At 42.9% G+C, this 22,486-nt stretch overlaps 1 protein-coding gene across 2 annotated transcripts in view; it reads right to left on the minus strand.

Moving 5' to 3' along the window:
• Positions 1-22,486, minus strand: part of micu1 (mitochondrial calcium uptake 1) — a 68,566-nt gene that overhangs the window by 25,962 nt on the left and 20,118 nt on the right. Inside the window, exons 4-5 of one of the 2 annotated variants that reach the window (XM_079512645.1) lie at positions 21,083-21,245; positions 13,335-13,378 (exon numbers count right to left, since the gene is read on the minus strand). In XM_079512645.1, the coding sequence (XP_079368771.1) occupies positions 13,335-13,378; positions 21,083-21,245 (207 nt within the window). Of the gene's footprint in view, positions 1-13,322; positions 13,379-21,082; positions 21,246-22,486 lie in introns of both variants that reach the window. The other variant, XM_079512644.1, reaches the window with a different exon arrangement.

Here is a 22,486-nt window from a genome sequence, read left to right on the forward strand (position 1 = left end):
TTGACAGTGACAGACTTCATTTCAGGATGGGGAAAATTGGATATTGGTAAGTAAAGTTTGTGCGTGTTTGTTTAGAAATGAGGTGGAAAATGAATAATATTTCAGTGATTCTCAATCTTTTTCATTTCAACAACCCTGTTTGATATGCATTAAACCAGTGGCCCTCATTTGATTAACTTTTCTTTCCCTTTTCTCTACAATCTACATTGTAAAATCCTGTATTCATTCAACTGTGAGTGTGTCTATTTGTACACTCTCAGCGTTACAGACCCGTTACCGGTTCCTATCTAGCTGTGGACACCCTGGACCCTCAAGATCCCTGGACACACACACACACACACACACACACACACACACACACACACACACACACACACACACACACACACACACACACACACACACACACACACACACACACACACACACACACACACACACACACACACACACACACACACACACTGTGGAACACAACTCATAGTAAGGGCATTTTATCAGGTATTTGACCAATCTGGGAACTAAATAGTTACCAAGACATTTCTTCACCAATGTGTTTCTAAAGGTGTAATAACGTAATGTACTAAAAGTTTGAAATTCAACTCCTGTGGGAAATTTGAGTTATTAGCATAATATGTGACCATACCATTAACATCCTATATAAGGCAAAAAAAAGCATCATTCATCATTCTTTAATGTGATATATGAAACTAGGGGGTTTTCATGATTCTGAATCCTTTCCAAGCATTAGTTTTGCACAAAAAACACTCATTGGGCTAAATTCGGCCATATACACTTGACCTCATCACATTTGTGATGACGGCTATGGCTGTTTTCCTCCCAAGGAGTGTTTTTTGTGCAAAACTAATGCTTGGAATGGAATCATGAAAACCCCCTAGTTTCATGTCACATGCTACTTAAGCTTAAGGGTATGGTCACATATTATGCTAATAACTAAATTCCCCACGGGAGTTGAATTTCAAACTTTTAGTACATGTTATTAGACACCTTTAGAAACATATTGGTGAAGACATTTCTTGGTATTCGATTTAGTTCCCAGATTTTCATAGGTTTCACTATCACTATCACTAACAAAAGCTAAATCCGATGAGGTGCCGAAAACTAAACTCTGCACTGTAGCATCACGGGTGTAACAAAGCATTAATATTCAGTGCGTGTAGGTATTGTGATGATACTCTGTGACCGGGACAGAATAGCTGCTAGGTGGGCGGGGAAGACTAATGCACTAGGTCTCCCCCTCCAGTCCCAGGGGTAATTAATGAGCAGGTGTGCTTCTAAAAACTCGTAATTATTCATAGAAGCGGAGAAGACACACAGATTAATGGACGCCGGCATGGAACGCTCGATAAACAATTATGGCTGCTAAGGAGTGGCAGCTGTCCCGGTGAGTCGAGAGCTGGGACCAAATTAACCGACCAGGTGTGCACTCCCACACGTTTCAAAGTTGAGTATACTAGAGAGAGAGAGAGAGAGAGAGAAATAGAGCGGTGTGTGTGTGTGCGCGTGCGTGTGAGTGTGAGTGTGAGTGTGTGTGTGTGTGTGTGTGTGTGCTATTGAGAAGATACTGTAGGTGGTTTTACAGAAAGTGACGGTGTAAAAAAGCGAGAGAGGTGCAGCCATGGCATTCCCTACAGCTGCCCTGTGGGACTTCCCTGCTGAAGTGAAACAGAAAGAGTTATCATGAGAACAGTTGGTGCAACAAGACTTGCAAAAGAAGAGATTTGTTTCCAACTGCGGCAGCCCCCCCCCCCCCCCCCCCTCAGCATTCCTTCCGAGTGACAGACGTCCCCTCTCAGTCACATTCGAGGCCTCGTGGGAGAGTAGAGGCCCTGGTATTGCAGAGAGAGAAGGCCAGCGCGAGGGCGAAGAGGCTTCCGTTCGGTTGGGTTCAGAAACACAGTGTAACAAAGTCATGTTCGTAACCATTGTAGACCATGCTCTACAGAAGTCATGCAGCATTGCCGTCTGGCTAAGTCAACGGATTTGTGAGGTGGGGGGGGGGGGGGGGGTCGTCTATCAAGCACATCAGTATAGCTTGATCATTGACTGACAGGCAGAGCCATTTCCTGGGCCGAGACCACTCTGTGATACCACCATGCGCAGAGAGGGGGCGCCACGGCCACTTACAACTACATTCTCCCCCTTCAGTTCAGACACAGGCAAGTGGAGCAGTGCATGCTGGGAACGAGCTACAGCGGTGCCAAAGCAAGGCAGATAGCTAGAGCTCATTTAACAATCGTCAGGAGAGAGGAGGAGGAAAAAGAATAGCTATAAAGCAAGAGAAGAAGAATAAGATGGGGGGCGGGGGGGGCTGGGGGTGTCCGGTCACTTGGCAGTGACAGAAATAAGTTCTATACAAATAGCTTATTATACCTGCTCATCACATCTCAGCTTTGCAAGACTTAACATTTACATATTCCTGGAGCTGTTTGTGTAGGGTTTTGATTCTACACAGCACTGGCTAGTCCGCCTACCGCATGTTAAATAATTCAATAGTGCAGCAGGAGTGTTTAATTATCTCTGTGTGGGGGCAGTCGGGGCACAAAGAGAAAGAATTCTTTCAATAATTCAACAGAGAAGGTAAAGGCAGCCATACCGCTTCCATAAGGCCTTACAACGGACGCCAGGGAGGTCTTCAAACAAATGGCAACCGGGCTTTATGAGTCGACAGACACACACAATGGGGTGTTGCTGCTGTAACGCATACAGGCTGTAACTTGCTCTTTGTTGTTCCGTTTGTCTCCTAGTTCCCCTGGCAAAGCGAAGGGTCATGCACACACCTGCTTGAAGTTCAACTCATTTAATATATATATATATATATATATATATATATATATATATATATATATATATATAAGTTGTGGCACGCTGAAAATAGAATATCTAGAGTACATGCTTAATGCGTTGTGACGGGACACAATCGTGTGCTTGTAGTTCGGCACAACTTGTCAAACCACCAAAGTCAGGCTTTAAAAACACGATGTTCCGTCAGTGGAAACTACATTTATTTTTAATGCACACACCGACTGTATGGACATTTGATGAGCATCATTCCATCCTCATAATTATAATACTTAACTTGACCCCTTTCTGCTGAGTACTAGAAATATTCTGCTACATGAGAGCTCAGCTTGATGAGAGTTTGATGTAAATTCAGGACAGTTTTATTACCAATCCAATGGTTTCTTTTAATGCACATCTTGGCCCGTGTCCTGTCCGCCGTACTTGTGGATGTAATAATTGAGGCTGGCTGGGACTCCGGTTAAACACTTGCTGAAGCTGAGATGCAATAAAACCAGGAACGTGTTACTTAATACTTATATACTTATATATATATTCCCCCAGAACTAGCGGTTGTGAACGGAAATACCCTCCAAATTACCAAAAAGGAGGGAGAGAGAGAGAGAGAGAGATGCACATTAGAGGGAGTACTACAGTAAATAGTGAGTGTACAATAGTGCAAATTTGTCATTCAGGCACACTCGCATGCTGCACGGCACACGCCCCATACCTGCCAGAAGTCCTGCAGAGAGGGAATGGAGAGACGGACAGAGAGGGAGGGAGGTTTATGGAGGAGGAGGAGGAGGAGGAGCGGTTGGGGGAGGAGACAGGTGGGGAAAAGTGGGGATGGAGCGGGTAGGATTTTTGGGCAGACAGGACGTTGAGGATAATTATTCACAGGGAAGGGGGAGAGAGAGAGAGAGAGAGAGAGAAAATGGAGGCATTACTTGTTATGTGAAAGAGAAGAGGATGATTGCAAGAGAGAGAGAGCACAAGCAATTGAACAACAGCTAACATAATGATGGCAAGTTACGACAATATATACAGCAAGTTGCAACAACAATGTATTACAACACATGAGGGCAGGGGAAAAGAACGTTGTGAAGTAACAAGATGGGGTATGAATGATGAAACGGCAGGTGGAACGAACATAAGAGACCTTGTTAAAATTTGACAAGAGAGAGTTGGCCTATTTCCCAAGACAGCACCACATTAAAACATGGATATATTACAATCAAGACACACGATTGTTAAGACATGAAAATGAGGTGCATAATGTTGGCACACAATACATACTGTGTATGTACTGTACGTACATTGAACCTGAAAGAACTTGGCCTGTAAAGCTGGCAGCATACTTCAAAAGACGCAAAAGAAAATGTTGGCTACATTGTTTTATACGTATGTTCCACTTTGAGCGCCGATTCTGAATGTTAGACCTAGAGCTGTCACGATTAGGACATTTTACTTGACAATTAATTGCAGCACAAATAATTGTGATTAATGACTTAATCGTGTTTCCGTCGTGTTTCGATATTGGAACGTTATGATATAAAATTTAAATTTTCGCATTTTGCATTTCATCCGTTTTTTTAATGTTGCATTTCATCTGTGCACCAACGACGTGCACAGATTAAATGCTGAATCGAACATCGGCCAGCGTTTGTTTGTTTTCCCTGCAGTTAAATTACTACCTCACCAAACTTTGGTGTCGTCAAGAAGTATGCTGCAAGATGGGAGAAGGAGGGGATAACAGAGAGCACACATACATGCACCCACTCACACTCATCCCAACCAGTGAGCTGTGGCTCAATGATCTGCAGGTGAAAACACTATGTCTAAATAAATAAAAACACGCTGAGACCACACTCACAAGGCAGCCATTTTGCTCTTACATCATACTCGGGGTAGGACGTAAGTAGCCTGGCTAATAAGCCAGACCGAATCAGCCGTTGGCAAAAAAAAATTGCCTGCCGGCGGATTACGGTTTGGAGAGGCTCAATTGTACGCCCATTTCCTACACCAGAGAACTGGCGTGGCCAATCGGGACACGGTATGCAATATGGGCGGGATTTGGTACAGCGACGTTCAATGCTTGAGACCTTTGACTGACAGTAGCTCTAACCAATTGCGTCAAAGAGAAAATGTTTGAACCCGCCCCTCGGGAAACAAGATCCATACACAGCATCTCCAGACTCAAATACCACACGACAGTGTGATTTGAGTCTGGCTTATCAGCCAGGCTAGGACGTAAGAGCATATGAATATTCCCGGGGGCAGCAGTATCATAATTCTCTACTGTGTTACTTCATGCAGACTATGTTTCCTGGCTTTTTTGTTGGACAGAGGGAGAGCGGAGGAATTTTTCCCCTCCTTTAGTCAGTGAGGGGTGACTATCAAACCAATATTGGCACAGGGCTGGCAGGAGGGGGAGGGCAGGCCCAGAGAGAGAGAAGAGAAGGTGAAAGGGGAGGGGGCGGGTTAAGTGGACCAGGAGGCGGAGGGCAGGCCCAGAGAGAGAGAGAAGAGAAGGTGAAAGGGGAGGGGACGGGTTAAGTGGACCCGGCAGGGAAATCTCAGAAGAAAACCCAAGCTATACATCATCAGGGAAAGAGCATTTGACTGGCAAGTATAAAGCAACATAAGTCCCAGAGATGTGGTTGACCTTCATGTGGGCAGGGCAAGGAAGGGCCATAAATCTGGAGCATTCCATTTAGATTTTATGAGGGGGAGGAATGGCCAGCACAGATTTTCAATATTATTCTTTTATTAAAGGATCATTCAGTGATTTGGGTGATTTGGAAAAAAAAACCCGGTCCACCCGGTAACAAGATGTGCACATGCACACGCTCTACAGTGGGGGAAGTACAACAGACCAACAGCACGTGCACCAATGCCCGCCCCACTCGATCATGATTGGAGGAAGGCCCCTCTCATCCTGATTGGATGAAGGCTTTGCCACCCAAAGCCCAAACCGAAACTAGGGTTTTTGACCCCAGGGGCTCACTGGGGACAGGGAAGAACTCCTTATATGGTCAGCAGACTCTATAGTAGGGAGGATTATCCAAAAAAATAAGAAGAAATAAGTGATATTTGAATTAAGTGAAATCACTGAATATACCTTTAAATGGATAATAGCCACGATATTTGCTTATCCCAAAACAATTTGTACAAATCACAGTTGTAGAGACTGTATAGACTAGAGAGAGAGATAAACAGTGGAGGAAGGAGGGTCACGTTCTCAGTTGATCGTCACTGCGGTTTTTGGTTGCGGTTTTTGGTTGAATAGCACATGGACAGCGGAGGCATGGTGATTTGTCATCACACCAGCCTGGGGGCTGAGGGGACCAATGAGGAGGTTAGAAACATTACTTTAATCAACACACTAATGACTGGATAATGTAATGCCCAACGAGAGTGCGTGGCTGAATGCCGGGAGTTTAGTTGAGATTCATAGGAATCTGTGCTCAGAGTGATTAAACTCAACTAGGGGGCAGGACAGGAGGAGTGATGCCTAGGTGACTTATCATAATGAATCATAATCATATGCAAATTTCTGTCCATCTGCCTTTTACAGTTGAGTGGAGAAGCGATATTATTGCAGAGTGCGGTGACTTGTGAGTCAAGCTGTTGCCATAGGGGACCCGTCCTGTCCAAAGTCCACCCGCTGTTATTGCCCTTAAACAGGTCATTAGGCGCTAGGCAGGGCTACTTTGTTCATGTTTCTCTTAATGATTAAGGCAAGTCAGGCACCTCCTAACTAGTTTGAAGTTGAACTTGAAGCATGCTTTTCAGTTGTTGGCGGATGTGTGTAGCATTCTAATCAAAGATTTAAGCACTTATCTCTTTAACATTTCGAAAATATGTTAATCTTTTTTGCCTAAAACTTAGAAAATAGTATACAATTATATAAATATAAAAAATGTATAAAATAGCCGATCTACCAGCTCACAACCCATTGCATGTTGTAGCTTGTAGTTCAGCTATTTTTGAAAAACTTTGAATAGGGATTAAGTGGGCCTGCCTTGGTGTAAACAATTGTGACTGTATATAAAAGTTAAAAAACGTAATTAAAGATTGTTCACAACAGATTCCTGGGATATTTCAGGACATTGAGAACTCAAAACTGAAATGATCAAAAAGTGTAAATGATATCGCTTACATCACAGTTCATGCCATTCGTTTTAACCCAATAAAACCAGGAAAATATCTGTGTAATTTCATACTACTTTGGCTATTCAAAAATAACAGATATACAAGCTCGTATTTGTATCAACTATCAAAGGTATACTTATATAGATAAATATATATATTTATTTATTGTTATAATTTCTTTACACATTCAGAAAGAAATCTGGCGACCCCCTCAAGGGGTCACGACCCACAGGTTGAGAACCCCTGGGTTAAGGCAGATACTTCTATTTGTAAATGAACAGACACTACATCATATCACTTATTTTGTGCATTATTTTAGAGGTACTCTCTTAACCCATTTTGACCTGAGATCAGATTCTAAAAATGTCTTCTACATCCTGACAGTTTTCTGAAAAAGTTTCTATGTCAGTCGTTCTTCGATTTTTCAAAAATAGCAGACCTACAAGCTCGTAGCGCGCCACTCGGTGGCGCGCTATGAGCTTGAAGATCTGCTATTTTTCAATAGCTAAAGCATAACATAATGCTAACACCAAAAGGGGTTCCCGCCCAACATGGGTTAAAAGCAACTGTGTCACTCACTATAGACATCCAGTACACTGTTAAAAACCTGAGGAGCCATTTTTTGTCGAGAAATACATTTGCCAGATTTAATTTCCCCCACAAAACTGTTGTTTGCGTCACGTAGATCTAGAAGGTGAATATTATGCAAGATAAACATAATATTGATTCTGAACAAGGTTGATTTTGCACCGTGAATAAAGGCATCAACCTGTATGAATAAGCCGGCATCAACTATAAGAGTAGTTTTGATGCAAAATACTTGTTTCTATATAATGACCTCTGTGTTTAAAGACCTTTTTACTCAGGATTTAGCTGTGAAAGTGATGTGATTGCAAATCACTCTCTCAAGGGAACGCTGATGCAGTGAAACATGAATGTCAAATGCATTGCTGAGAAAACCGGAAATCTGCAGAAATTAAGAACTGATCATTGACGGAATAGAAGAGGGTTTGTTTTTTTTGGTTTTTTTCGTCATCAAGAGTTATGGGAATTAATCTATCTATGGCAATGCTGGCATCCTATTAGTTATGGATGGGCATGAGAGGCATTTTCCATCTAAGCAGAGGATTTCAGAGCACTGCCGAGTGTTATTCTGATGATTTCTTCTTGCTCTTAGATGACAGTAAGTCAATTTGCTACTGTATGTAAATCCCTGGGAAATGATAGACGCAACCATTCTGCAGATTTAAAGGCTATTTTTGAAGCATGAGAACAAGCCAGCCAAAGTTTGGATTTCAAGTTATTTTCATTGATATTGAACAGACTGTGGAAAAAACACAGCGGAATATATTTTGTACATACGGCACAATGTACCGAATGCTGTTATTAGCCAAAAACCATGGGTACGTACTGTACTGTATCTGAATCAGCTTTATTGTCACAAATGAAGAAGTGGCTGAAATTCGTTTTTTGTATCGTTAGTTTCCATAGAAGAAAGAGGGGGAAGAGGGGGGAGCAAGGGGTGAAAGGAAATCAAACAAGAAAAACAAAAACACAAAAATAGACATATTTCCATGGTGTCTGAAATAAAGGGAAGAACCTCTTGAGTCTTATATCTCTCAAAGTCAAATCTATTCTCTTCAGGCACCAGAGGGCTGACTGTGACATTAAATGTCACAATCATACATTTTATGAAAGTAAAATGTATGTCACTAACCACTGTCCTGTTCAACACAGCTGCTTCTCACTTTGGTAATGTCTGGATCATTACGGCTTATTCAAATGTGCATGCCAAGTTAGAATAAGAAAAATAGAAACATGTTTGGTTTGTGCTGTGCCCATCGTTATAGCACTAATATTTTAGCTATGTCACATATTTTAAATGGGCAAGCACAAATTACATTGTGAAGGTCACTAATGCTGCATTGACAAATTGTCCAAAGTCACCAAAATAATTACTTCCAAGTGTTTCTATTCCATTTGCTCTCACGCTTTGGCAGAGAAATTGACATTTGTTATTTAGAGCTGCAACTATGGACCTTCAATACTACAATTTCAAAGGCTTAATTGTGAGTGCTTATTGGAGCGCTTATTGTAACAGATTAAATGACTAAGATCCCAATCTGGTCACAAACTGGGTTTTAACAGTCCAGTGGGCATATGAATTAATCTGCAAAATGGCATAATCATTTCTGTGCACGCATATATGCATGTACCCTATGTAGTGATGCACCGAATATTCGGCCGCAGAAAATACTCGGCAGAAAATGGCTAAAGATGCATTTTCGGCCTATTCGGTTTCGGCCCGAATAGGCAGAAAATATATCACCGAATAGTGTATGCAAATAATGCATTCAAAAGAGCTGAATAAATGTTTTATGGATCCATTAGTGATTATTATTTAAGATAAGTTTTGCCATAACCATTCATTTTGCCATAAATCAGGTAGCTATAAGGTACGGGCATGACAGCAATGGTAGGAAAAAAAAGATATATAATATTAATCATATTCGGATATTCGGCCAACTGTTTCCTATATTCGGTTTCGGCCAAGAATTTCCCTTTCGGTGCATCCCTATGTAATGACGTACCTAGCTAGCAGCATAATCTGCTCTGCATGACGTCATGAAACGGAAGCATCCACGAAAAGCCATGAATGTTGGGTTGTATTTGAAACTGTAAAAAACAATGTTATGTGTTGAAGTTAGTACAGTTAGAGGCCATCGATATTGTCCTTTTCTTTTTGCTGAGGTTTGCGTGATCTGCGCAAAAGGACAGTTAACCCATTTTGGGCGGGAACCCCTTTTGGTGTTTTAAACATTGTTATAATTTAGCTATTGAAAAATAGCAGATCTACAAGCTAATATTTATTTCAGAAAACTGGAGGATTTAGAAGGATTTTTTAAAATTTTGAGGTCAGGCCTAAATGGGTCAAATGATAAGGGACAATATCGGTGGCACCCAACTGTATGTTTGAAGATGGCCATTTCCATTTGTGTAAATAGTGTGGTGACTAGTCACTAGTCACCACACTAGTCAACATGCCCACAAGCAGCCAGTTTGCCAGTGCAGGGAAGCACTGTGCAAAACAATTAGACACAGCCGAGTATCACCATATTATTTGTCACAATGCTGTATCGATTATCCAGCCCCTCATAACATTATGTACCGATGGCTTAAGGTTCTCTGATAAGCTGTGGACATCTTTCTCTGTTTATCTGTCGCCCATGCATTACTGCCATGCTATTTCAAAATAGGAACTCCTGCTCAGCTAGAATACTACTTGAATTGGCCCAGGCGGTGGCGTAACCGTCTGGGCACCCGACTGGTAATCCAGTCGCAGTGTGCCGCGGGTTCGACTCCCGAGCCCGACACGGCCTTTACTGCATGTCTTCCCCCATCTCTCTCCCGTTTCCTGTCAGCCTACTGTCTGTCCCTTCAAAAACCAATAAAAGGCGTAAGCCGCAAAAAAAAAAAAAGAATACTACTTGAATGTGGTCTGTATTAATGTTTAAATAATACAGAGAGGCTTTGTTATTAACTGCACACCTAGCTACTTGGTTCATAACCCATTACAACCTGAGGCTGATGTTACAAATGTCACGCGCGTAAGTCAAATTGCTTTTGTATAATTATACCTAGAATTAAACTTAAAGCCAAGTAACCGAGAGCTCAGCTTATCCCCAGACACCCAGAGAACCACACTTTAACTTTATTTAACATAAATGTATAACTTAATAATTAATATTTGTATTGTCAAGTCATTTAAAGGTTGTACTTTGTTACATCTTGTGGTACAGGTACATAAGAGCAAAACTTATTTTTTCAGACAATGCAGCAACATAACATCCAACAACAAAAACACAGCAAACAAAGGGATAGAATGAAGAGTGCAAGCAAGAGCAATCAAAGAGTAAAAAAATAGTAACATATGTACATGACATGTGCATGTTTTCCCTGTAGTAGCAAAGTTAGGTAAAAAAAAAAGTGTGAACAACATTTAGTTTAAAAAGGTGCAATTCGAAACTATATTCAATTTAGCTTAGAAAGACATAATAGTGCGAGAAGAGGGCGAGGGGTGGCGTTTTCCTTTGCCCTGTGTCGCTCTGGTTCTTATCAGTTCCTTCGTGTATCTGATTGTTTGGGGAAAGAAGCTTTTTTGCAGTCTATTTCCAGTGACTTTGGCCTTTGAGAGACTGCGAAAACGTTTTCCATGCAGGCAGCATCTCAAACAGTCTGGGATGGCTTGCATTGTTTTGCGGTTGAGGTCGATGGAGCTGCCATACCAGGCAGTGAAGCAGCCAATCAGAATGCTCTCTGTGGTGCCTCTGTAGAAAGCTTTTAGGACTTTGTAGCTGGCAATGTGGCATGGCAGCTTTCTGGAGTCTTCTCAGGAAGTAGAGGCGTTGTTGTACTTTCTTCAACACCCACTCCCAGTCTGTACTGCCCAGGTGAGATCCTCAGTGATGTGCACCCCCAGGAATTTGAACTCTGACCCTTTCGACTGCAGCACCCCCAATCTGGATGTGAGAGTGGTCTCTAGGAGGTCTCCTGTAGTCAAAGATCAGCTCTTTTGTTTTGTCGACGTTGAGAGCCAGGTTGTTCTCTTACCGGCGACTATAGCGTCCATGGGGCGGCGGTGGCTCAGGGTAGAGTGGCCACTAGGGGGGCGGCGGTGGCTCAGGGGTAGAGTGGCTGGATGGTAACCGCAAGGTCGCCAGCTCGAACCCTGTGGGCTCCCCCAGAGTTAGTGTCGAAGTGTCCTTGAGCAAGACACTGAACCCCTAATTGCTCCTGATGTGCTGGTTGGTGCCTTGCATGGTTTCCGCCGCCATCGGTGTATGAATGGGTGAATGTAATGCACAGTCTATGTAAAGCGCCTTGGATAAAGGCGCTATATAAATGCACCATTTACCCTTTTACCCATTACTTATTATTATGTAGGCGGCAGTAGGCCTATATAACATACAGTATTTGTCACGTTAAGATTTCGCAGTCTCAAGATTTATTTGCCCTGGGAGAGGGAGGGAGTGATTGGTCAGCAGCCATATATCTTCCCTATGGGCTACATGTCAAGCTAAAGCTGTGCACGCTGAATCACTCACAGTCTCACAGACACCGTGTCAACTCTCATAAAGCTGTGCACGCTGAATCACTCACAGACACCGTGTCAACTCTCAGAGTGTCAAACAGCAGTTTACAGAATGGCTACACACAAACACCACGCATACAGTTGGGTGCCACCGATATTGTCCCTTATCATTTGACCCATTTAGGCCTGACCTCAACATTTAAAAAAATCCTTCTAAATCCTCCAGTTTTCTGAAATAAATATTTTCACAATTTTTCAAAAATAGCAGACCTACAAGCTCATAGCGCGCCACTCGGTGGCTATTTTTCAATAGCTAAATTATAACATAATGTTTAAAACACCAAAAGGGGTTCTCGCCCAAAATGGGTTAACTGTCCTTTTGCGCAGATCACGCAAACCTCAGCAAAAAGAAAAGGACAATATCGATGGCCTCCAACTGTAGCACTGCGATGCGTCGTGAGCTTGTAGATCGGCTATTTTCGGTGAGCGACACCGGTGTGTACAACCAAGTACAGATTAAGCAACACCTGCCTTGTTCTGAGCCAACTCTCTCTCCCCACACTACCAGGAAACCCCAGCAGGACTATACCGTTTCATTCATCAGGGTACAGGAATGACATTAATAATCTACTCATGTAAAGTGATGATAATATTGTCCTTTTCTTGTTGTCTTTTGTGATAAAATTAAGGTTATGTGAAGTACAAATTATCAACCAGCATATATTGTTGCTCTCCGTATCCAACCTCGGGTGGGCATCATGAATTGATATGACTACTGTTGGTTGGTTTGCAGGCGACGGCCAATACCTGGTTGGTAATCTATATAAGATCACATGAGATATTTTTATGTTTCACTGTAGAATGATCAAGTAGGGTATTCATTTACGAAAAAAATACAAAAAGTTAAAATATGTTTGTAAAGCCACAATAATCTGTTTTGTACTTTCATTATGTTCACAGCTTGATCTCCAAGTAAACTGAGAAATAAAACCCTTAGATATAGGCTCATAAGAAACACAGCAGGGAGAGGAAATCTAAACAAAATAAATAACACAGTGATGGTTATAATTCAGTTCACATTGACATTTGGGGGAGAAAAGTACAGTGGTTAACTTTGGAGCTGAGGAATGGGGCCGATATGAAAGGTGATAATGAAAGTGCTTGTTGCCATTATTCAACTGGAATACATGGTTACTTGGTTAGGTAACCGCTCTTGTTCCCTTGACAGCCCACACAAACCAACCCACACTGACCCCCACACACACACACACACACACAGTCTTACCTTGCCATCGTAGCGCTTCACCTGAAACTGATCCAGACCCAAGTCTAAAAGAGAAGGAGTCAGAAGGGAGATAAAGAGAGAGAGAGAGGGAGGGGTAGCATGAGAAGAGAAAGACCATGAGGAGGAGACGGGTATTGAGCGAGAGACAAAGAGGGAGAATGAGAGGGGGAGAGAATGGGCCATTAATGTGTGTTGAAATCACACCCAGGAAGAAACAGGGGCCAGAGTAGTTACATTACATTTATCTGAGTGCACACAACTTTACAGGCTGTCATTACGGTAATGCTGGGCAATCACCGAACCGTACCGCGGATTAATAACGGCCATTAACAAACCATTTCCACACCTGAGGATGTTTCAAATAAACTCTTGACAAGTGTTCCGCATGGATTCCCCTGATCATTTATCATAGTAACATTCAACATTCAAAAGGGGGGGCTTGTTTGCTAGACCTCACCTAGCTAGATGCACTGTGTGGGGGACAATAAAGAGAAAAGCCTGATTTATATATAGGGTAGAGCGCCAAAAATAAGAGATAGATAGAGCTGGTATTTTCGGCATAAAACAACGTATACATTTTTAATAAGACAATAAAGAAAAAGCGGAATATATGGCGACAGCTGCTAGAAGGAGCCACTCTTCAGCAGGAGAGCTCACATGATGGAGAACGTAGGCTGTCCTCGCTTTCTATACCATGACTTAACACACATGGTGGCCTGAACCCAGCGCTGTGGGGTCAATCAATGTCATTATGTCACAGCGAGACAGTGAATAATGAAACTGAACAACACTCGGGAGCATTAACACTAAATGGTTTGCAGTCGCCCTTCCCCATTCCTTTCCCCTCCCCATTCCTTTCCCCTCCCCTTTCACTTCCGTGTCATCGTCACCTCCATCTCATCTCATCAGATTGATGACCCTGGCTTGGCCTGTTGTGACCTCATGACATCGCGCTGACAGGCATCAACGTGCAGCTCTCTCCATGACATCACGCTGACAGGCATCAAAGTGCAGCTCTCTCCATGACATCGCAAGTGCTAACAGGAAGCCACATTTCGTATACTTGTGTCTTATGATATTATGATATTTAAGTTTGTTTTTTTGTTTAGTTATGTGAATTTTAGAACTCTTCTTTTATTTAATGCAATGCTTTTCTTTATGCACTTGACTTTGCTGAAACCGAGTGTAAACTCAGTGATTTTCGAGATGAAATATAAAGACTGAATTATGTAACAGCGGATCATATCATTTAGAGAAATTAGCCGCAAATCAAGCTTGTTTTGACCCAAAAAGAAGAATCAGAGATATTACGATCCTAAAAACTTGTTTTTCCCACCGCAGCGGAACCGGGGTGTTATGAGCGCGTGCAGGACACAGTTGTGAACCGTAATCAATTGATATTAAAATAGGCGTCTCAACGCAGAGGGCGTTTGGACGGGAGGCGTCAAAAGGCGATCTAGGCGCCAAATGAGTTAAACAAATCACATTGCAATGACAGGTCAAGTGGGAAACAACAATAATAATAGGAGTTTATAGTTAATAAATATCTCTGGGTCTTGTTCACCAGTGAGGGGAGAACGGAGCAGAAGATCAGCCTGAGAATCAGAGCAGCAGGAGCGGTATTGCAGTCACTGTACCGCACTGATGTGACGAAAAAATGGAGCTGAGCCAGAAGGCAAAGCTGTCGATATACCAAGCAATCTTCGTTCCTACTCTAACCAAATGGTCATGAAGTGTGGGTCATGACCGAAAGAATAAGATTGCGGATACAAGCAGACAAAAGGTGGCTGGCCTCTCCCTTAGAGATAGGGTGAGTCATCCGTGGGAGGTATAGAACTGCTGCTCCTTGACTTGGAAAGCTGGAAAGCTTAGGTGGTTCGGGCATGCCTTCCAAGCGTCTCCCTAGAGAGGTCCTGACTCCTCACTGCACGTCCCACTGGGAAGAGACCCCGTGGCAGACCAAGGACCAGATGGGGGGGGGGGGGGGTAGTATCTCCACACTGGCCTGGGAATGCCTCGGGATCCTCCAGGAGGAAGTCGCTAACGTTGCTCTGTAAAGGGAAGACTGGAAATCTCTGTTGGAACCGTTAACCGTGTGACTCGATCCCGGATAAGCGGTTGAAGATGGATGGATGGATAAAATAAATGGTGCATTAACTGCATTTATATAGCACCTTTATCCAAGGCGCTTTACAGAGATTGTGCATTACATTCACCCATTCACACACACATTCATACACCGATGGCAGCGGAAACCATGCAAGGCACCAACCAGCACATGGGGAGCAATTAGGGGTTCAGTGTCTTGCTCAAGGACACTTCGACAGTAACTCTGGGGGAGCACACAGGGTTCGAACTGGCAACCTTACGGTTACCATCCTGCAACTCGACCCCTGAGCCACCACCGCCCCATAATAAAACTTTATTTGTATAGCACCTTTCATGACATTAAATGTAGCTCAAAATGCTTTACAGAACAAGAATAAAGAACAAGTGCTTTACAGGAAAGGGGCTATGGGGTGGTAGGGGTGTGTGGGTCGATAGCGTACCAGGTAATGGCCCTTGTTCCATCATGCGATAGGAGCCATGATTGGTTCCTCGGTTTTTGGTGCAGAGCGTTGCCAAGGCATACAAGTGAAATAGCCAAATTACATGGCACGCTAAATGACTAATTGCTTGGGGAGGAAAAGTCTTTATTTTGTAAGAGGGCTAGAATAAGTAAGCTGCCTGAAGTGCATTGCCTTTGAGGGATAGGGGGGATTTAGAGGCTCACCATACAGAATTTCAGTAATTTGGGCTATTTTCTCACGTCAGTCATCAATTTTCTCAAAACCCTGCCATGGGGGTGAAAACACATCTGCTGGAATGCTGACACATTATTAGTTTGAGTAAATCCCTTCCACTTCAGATTCAGATCAAACCTGATCAGGAAGCAAACAGGGATTACTGCATTCTGACTGGATCAATAACCTCTTGACCTTCAGGTCAGCAGTCAACACTGACAGGAAGCCAATGGCAAGCCTCTAACGGTGACAATCTGAAGACCCTCTCCAAATTGATAAAATGGAAATAGGGAAAAAGAGGGGTTAAAAAACCTCATTTATCATTATTTCATACCACTATGGGCTAGAAAAACCTACTGAGCCAAAAACAAAAAGAAAAAAAAAGAAAATCATCAGTGGGCTGTCAGCCTCTGAGCGTCTAGAGACTTATTATTATTATTATCATTATTAGAACAGAAAGGCTGACCCAGGAGTATTCTGCTTGGTAATCCCACGGCAACTGAGCTGGCTAGGAGAGAGGATGCGGCGATGACTGCCTATGACTTAACCCATTTAGGCCCGACATCGAAATTAAAAAAATGCCCTTTTAAAATGTATTTTCTTCTGAAAAACCTCATGTTTCTGTATCAGTGGTTCTCAATATTTCATGTCAAGGACCCCCAGAATTATCTGTATTTGGCCGCCGACCCCCATTTGAAAATATGTTGTTCCAGAGACCCCCCGCAGAAGCAAAGATTTGAGTTAAAAACTGAAACTCTGAAAGAATATATTCAAAGATTTGAGGCACATTTTCACGATTTTTCAAAAATAGCAGACCTACAAGTTCATAGCGCGGCACTCTGTGCCGCGCTATGAGCTTGTAGATCTGCTATTTTTCAATAGCTAAAGTATAACATAATGCTTTAAAACACCAAAAGGGGTTCCCGCCCAAAATTGGTTAATAAAACACCCTGCGGAAACTCTTTAGTGCCTTCCCTCTCTCACTTCCTCCCGTTGTCCCTCTTCCATTGGAGCTCACCTCAGCATTATTACTTTATTTTAAGTTTGGTAAGAGGGAGGAAAGGGACAGAGAAAACCAAGGTTGGACGACGGCACTGCGCCAGGAGATGGGAGGCACTGGAGCGGAGCCAACTTAGGCCAAGTTCTTGACACCAATAAATATCTGGAAGTGCTGAGTTGTGCAGAGCAGGGCAGCGTGGACGTGGACAGAACCAACAAAGGCCTTAAATGGTAAATGGTGCATTTATATAGCGCTTCACATAGATTGTGCATTACATTCACCCATTCACACACACATTCATACACCGATTGCGGCGGAAGCCATGCAAGGTACCAACCAGCACATCGGGTGCAATTTGGGGTTCAGTGTCTAGCCCAAGGACACTTCGACATGTAGCCAGGAGGAGCCGGGATTCGAACCACCGACCCATGGATCATTGGACGACCTGCTCTACCTCTTGAGCCACAGTCGCCCTTACTGGCAGAGAAAACTGTAGTGGCGTTGTGTGAGGCGTGCAGTTGGTGTTCATCACATTCAACCATAGACCAGGGGTAGGCAACCTTAGGCACCAGTGCCAACATTGGCACAAAAGGAGGGTGATCACTGGCACACTGGCAAGTGTGTGAGAGAGTATTTTGGTTTTAAATAAACTATTTAAAAAATGAATGCAGTCAAATAAGTCCCTCACATTTGTGTGTAAATTACATCCTGCATTCTACATTCATTAAAACTGAACTCTGTTATTGCCCTGAGTCTAATGATCATTATAACAACGTGAAAGAAAATATTTAAAAAGAAGGAAAAGGTTTATATTTGTGGACAATCAAAATATGTTGACATTTTTCACGTGGTGTCATTAAAATTAATTAATGTTGATATGGCACACTGACCATCTAGAAAATAAAAACATGGCACTTAATTTAAAAAAGGTCGCAGACCCCTGCCATAGACCATGGATGGAGGCAACAGACTCCTAGTACTACGTTGTAAAAAAAATAATAATAATCACACCCGTGTGAACTGAGTGGTGCAAGGTCTTATATAGCCTGATCAGCTGTGGTCTGACGTAATGTCAGTGACCATGGTAACCATGCTCACCTGTGCACGGACACAGGTACCGGACACGTACACAGGTACACAAACATACAAACATCACAGAGAAGTCTGCATTCTCTATTCCACACTGGTGAGGTCAAGTGAAGTGTAGTGCTGAAACACACCAATGCTAAATTAAGCTCCCTGCCTTCCCAACCCACCTGTGGCCCCTGATCAAATATATCTCAGCTCTGCGTGCAATGCCTCAGATTAATACACCAACTGCTGTGCTGTCACCCTTGCACCCCCCCCCCCCCCCCCCCCGCCCCCCATAGACCCATCATCCCCACAGCCAATTGGACAACTCTGTCTCTGCTCCACCTTCCTGCCTCCCTTCATAATTCATATTTCAGATCAGGGTTAGTGGGGTTTTAAACTGGCACAGGTCCTTGAATGCCAAGCGCGTTGGCTGAATGCCCCTGTCAATGGAATGAGGGGGTGGGGGTCTTATTTCCGCCGCTCTAAACCAGTGGAGCTGTGCATCCTTACCAGTGTTGCGGACTCTATTCTTTCCTCCAATTTCCGCCGGTCCCTTATCCCTAAACTTCTTTGCCGTTTTCTTTTTTTTATGTTTTTCAAAATAGTAAAAAAAAAAATCACACCCGTGTGAAGCGAGGGGCGCTCTTATCATTATACATCATCATACATCATCCCTGCGACATACTTCCCTGCGAAATACTAGCGTCATGTCCAGGGGGTGTACTTGTACATCAAGCTGCCTCACGCTACAGAAACAGGAGATAGGCTCCTGACCTATGGGCCTCATGGTTCGGCAAGGCTACTTACTTTACTTACTTATACATCATCTCATGAACAACTGTGATTGGTTGGTTAAATTTACGTCATATTTGGCGGACATTTGACCTAATTTCTCCTCAGGGAAGCTGGAAGTACCCTCACTAAAAACGCCGGGACAATGCTCCACATGTCCCAAACTCTTCTCCCTTCTGGCTCCAAAACTGTGGAATGCACTTCTCGTTGCAGTCAGAACTGCAGCATCACTCCAAATCTTCCGCCGTAGTCTGAAAACCCACCTTTTCAGACTCCATCATGGCCCGTAGCACTTACCCTACCCCCTTAGATAGCATTTCTTTGTAGACTTAGATAGCATTTGATACAGACTTATAGCATGTTATGTAGACACTAGACAGCACTAGAATTGCATTGTATGTAGGCATAGCACTTCATAGTACATATGTATAGCATAGTATAGTTTATATGTATACTATAATTTCATTATATAGATTCCACTGTTACGTTCTTAGCTTACGCATGTTTCATGATAAATACTTTTTGTGTATGTGATGTATTGCCATGCTTTTTGTTCTTGCTTAATGTAAATCGCTCTGGATTAAGAGCGTCTGCTAAATGCCTAAATTGTAAATTGTGGGGACAAAAGCTGTATATAGGAGGGGCTAGCGCCCCTCAAAAAGGCAAAGAAGTTTAGGGAGAAGGGGTGAGGCACTGGCGAAAATAGGGCCCATAGTCTTTAGCTAATCTGGACATGGTGGGTAAGGCAAGGGTGATAAATGGCCATACCAGAGAGGCGATGAATCGCCCTCAGCCACGACCATCTGGACTCTATCTGCAGTGTGCACACACCAGTGGTGTAAAGTAATCAAGTACATTTACTCAAGTACTGTACTCAAGTACAGTAAGCAATTTGCAGTACTTTTACTTCTATTTCCACTACATCTCAGAGGCAAATATTGTACTTTTACTCCACTACAATTATATGGAAACTTTAGTTACTTTGCAGATATAAATTATAATATAAAACATAGGCTACATTAACCACTTCAGCCCCATTTTATACAAGCTCACAACTTGTGAGCTTGTAGATTTTCAAGCATTTTAGTACTTTTACTTTAGGTACTTTAAAGGACCACTTCACCACTTTTCAACCTATCTTCATATTATTGGAAATAGCACAATTTCTTCCTACTCAGTCTGTGTCTCATAGGAGGGCTGTGGGCAGTTCAGAAACCCGTCCACCAGTGACATCATCAATGGGGAATCCAAGCTAATAGAAACTGCAGGCTTTCTATTCCTGAAAAGTTGCAATGCGAAAATGGAAGCAATCGTTCTCACGATAATAAAAATCTAAATAAAATAAATCTTGTTTAAAAAGAAAATATCCTTAACGATGATGTCACTGGTGGACGGGTTTCTGAACTGCCCACAGCCCTCCTATGAGACACAGACCAAGTAGAAAGAAATAGTGGTATTTTATCATGACCATTAGTGAGGACCAATTATATAACGATAGGTTGAAAAGTGGTCCTTTAAGTATTATTTTAATACCAATACTTCTGTACTTTTACTCAAGTAACATTTTGAACACATGCCTTCTACTCATAACAGAGTATTTTTATATTGTGGTATTGCTACTTTTAAAACAGTTTAAGTGCCAGGGACGTTAAGACGAGCTGATTTCTTATTTTTTTTTATATTCTTTTTTTTTTTATCCATGTTTTTGAAAATTCCTCTAATCTGGTGTGCAGGTGATGACATGCACATGACATGCACAATTACATTTTCTTTCTTTTATTTATAATGGGAAAAGTGGCACCCAGGACCAAAACTGGTGTCCACCCCCTGGCACTTAATATCTGAGTACTTCTTCCACCACCATGCACACAGACTCTAGACCAGGCTGTTCAGGTCTCTGGGATACATTTAGGATTCATCATTGGGCCCCAGACGAGTGCCTTGGTCGAGGCGCGGACTGAGCGCTCACGTCCACACAGATATAAGACACGAGGGGGTAACACAAAAAACAATCGATACGCTGAAACGAAAGAAACAAAAACATAAAAATTGTGGTAGAGGACTCAGGAGTGACCGAGGCGGTGGTGCGTATAACTCACTCTCTGGCTGCTTCTCGTTGGGCGTGATGGAGCGAATGAAGTCCTGGGGCGTCATGTAAACCTCGGCGTCTCCGTGCTCGCTGATGACCTTCAGTGTGGCAAAGTAGCGGAAAATCTTGTCCGGGGTGGAGTAGGCCCTTATCCTGTTCTCATACTCCATCACCTGGTAAAGCAGAGAGAGAGAGAGAGAGAGAGAGAGAGGGGCCAGTTATGACATGACGGCCGGGTGTGTCTAATGTAATGTACTTACACTTAACCCATTCTGGACGGGAACCCCTTTTGGTGTTTTAAGCATTATGGTATTGAAAAATAGCAGATCTACAAGCTCATAGCGCGGCACCGAGTGCCGCGCTACGAGCTTGTAGATCTGCTATTTTTGAAAAATCGTGAAAATATGGCGCAAATCTTTGAGTATATATTCTTTCAGAGCGAACGGGGGGGGGGGGGGGGGGGGGGGGTTCCTGGAACAACATATGGGTGTCGATGGCCAAATACAGATAATTCTGGGGGTCCTTGGCATGGAAAAGTGTGAGCACCACTGACATAGAAACATAGGAAACTGTCGTGATTTAGAAGACATTATTTTGTAGAATCGGCCTCAGGTCTAAATGAGTTAAAGGGACACTATCACACTTTTAATGTGCATTTAAGTTAATTGCCTGATGAGTTAAGACTCATTATGGTCTATATCTGTGGTTCTCCCCGGTTTGATATGCATTAGGCCATGGAGCACCATTTGATAAGAAGGATTATCTCTGGGACCCCAAGCTACAGTACACTGTAAAAGAAGTGTACAGTACACTGAGTGTACAAATGGAACACTTCCATTTGTACACTCTTGGAGTTACAGACACTTAAAAGGAGAAATCCAGACCAAAACACGTAAAACGAAATATGTTCCCATGAATCAGCCTATAATGCTGTCCCAACATACGTACATGTTGCATGGCCTGGCTTGCATTATTTCCCTGTTCTCCATTTTCCCTACCCCTCCCACAGTAAAATGCAGTTAGAATGAAGCTAGTTGCCTGCGGGAATTTTAGTAGGTCTAAACTTTTTTCTTTTCTTTTTTACGAATCGTCTATTAATAGTGTCCTGGACTGGTACTCATAGATGAACTGTTTGTCACCCGTTTGAAACAATTCAAGGCCAGCACCCAACAAGTATGTTGGGACAGGATTATATGGTTCAACATGGGTGTTTTGGTCTGGATTTCTTCTTTAAGTGTCCATTTGGATCCTAACTAACCAGGAAGTACGAGTTGTAGTACTTACTTCCTGGACTTAGTTGACCAGGGTCCCCCAGGGGGTCTACTTCTTCCCTCTGCAACAAATCTCTTGCCCGAAAATAGACAAACAGATCTGACTGTACATCTGCTATTTTTACAGAAACATCACCCCAGCC

Source organism: Electrona antarctica, assembly GCF_951216825.1.
Source record: "Electrona antarctica genome assembly, chromosome: 10".
In the NCBI taxonomy this organism is placed as follows: Eukaryota; Metazoa; Chordata; class Actinopteri; order Myctophiformes; family Myctophidae; genus Electrona; species Electrona antarctica.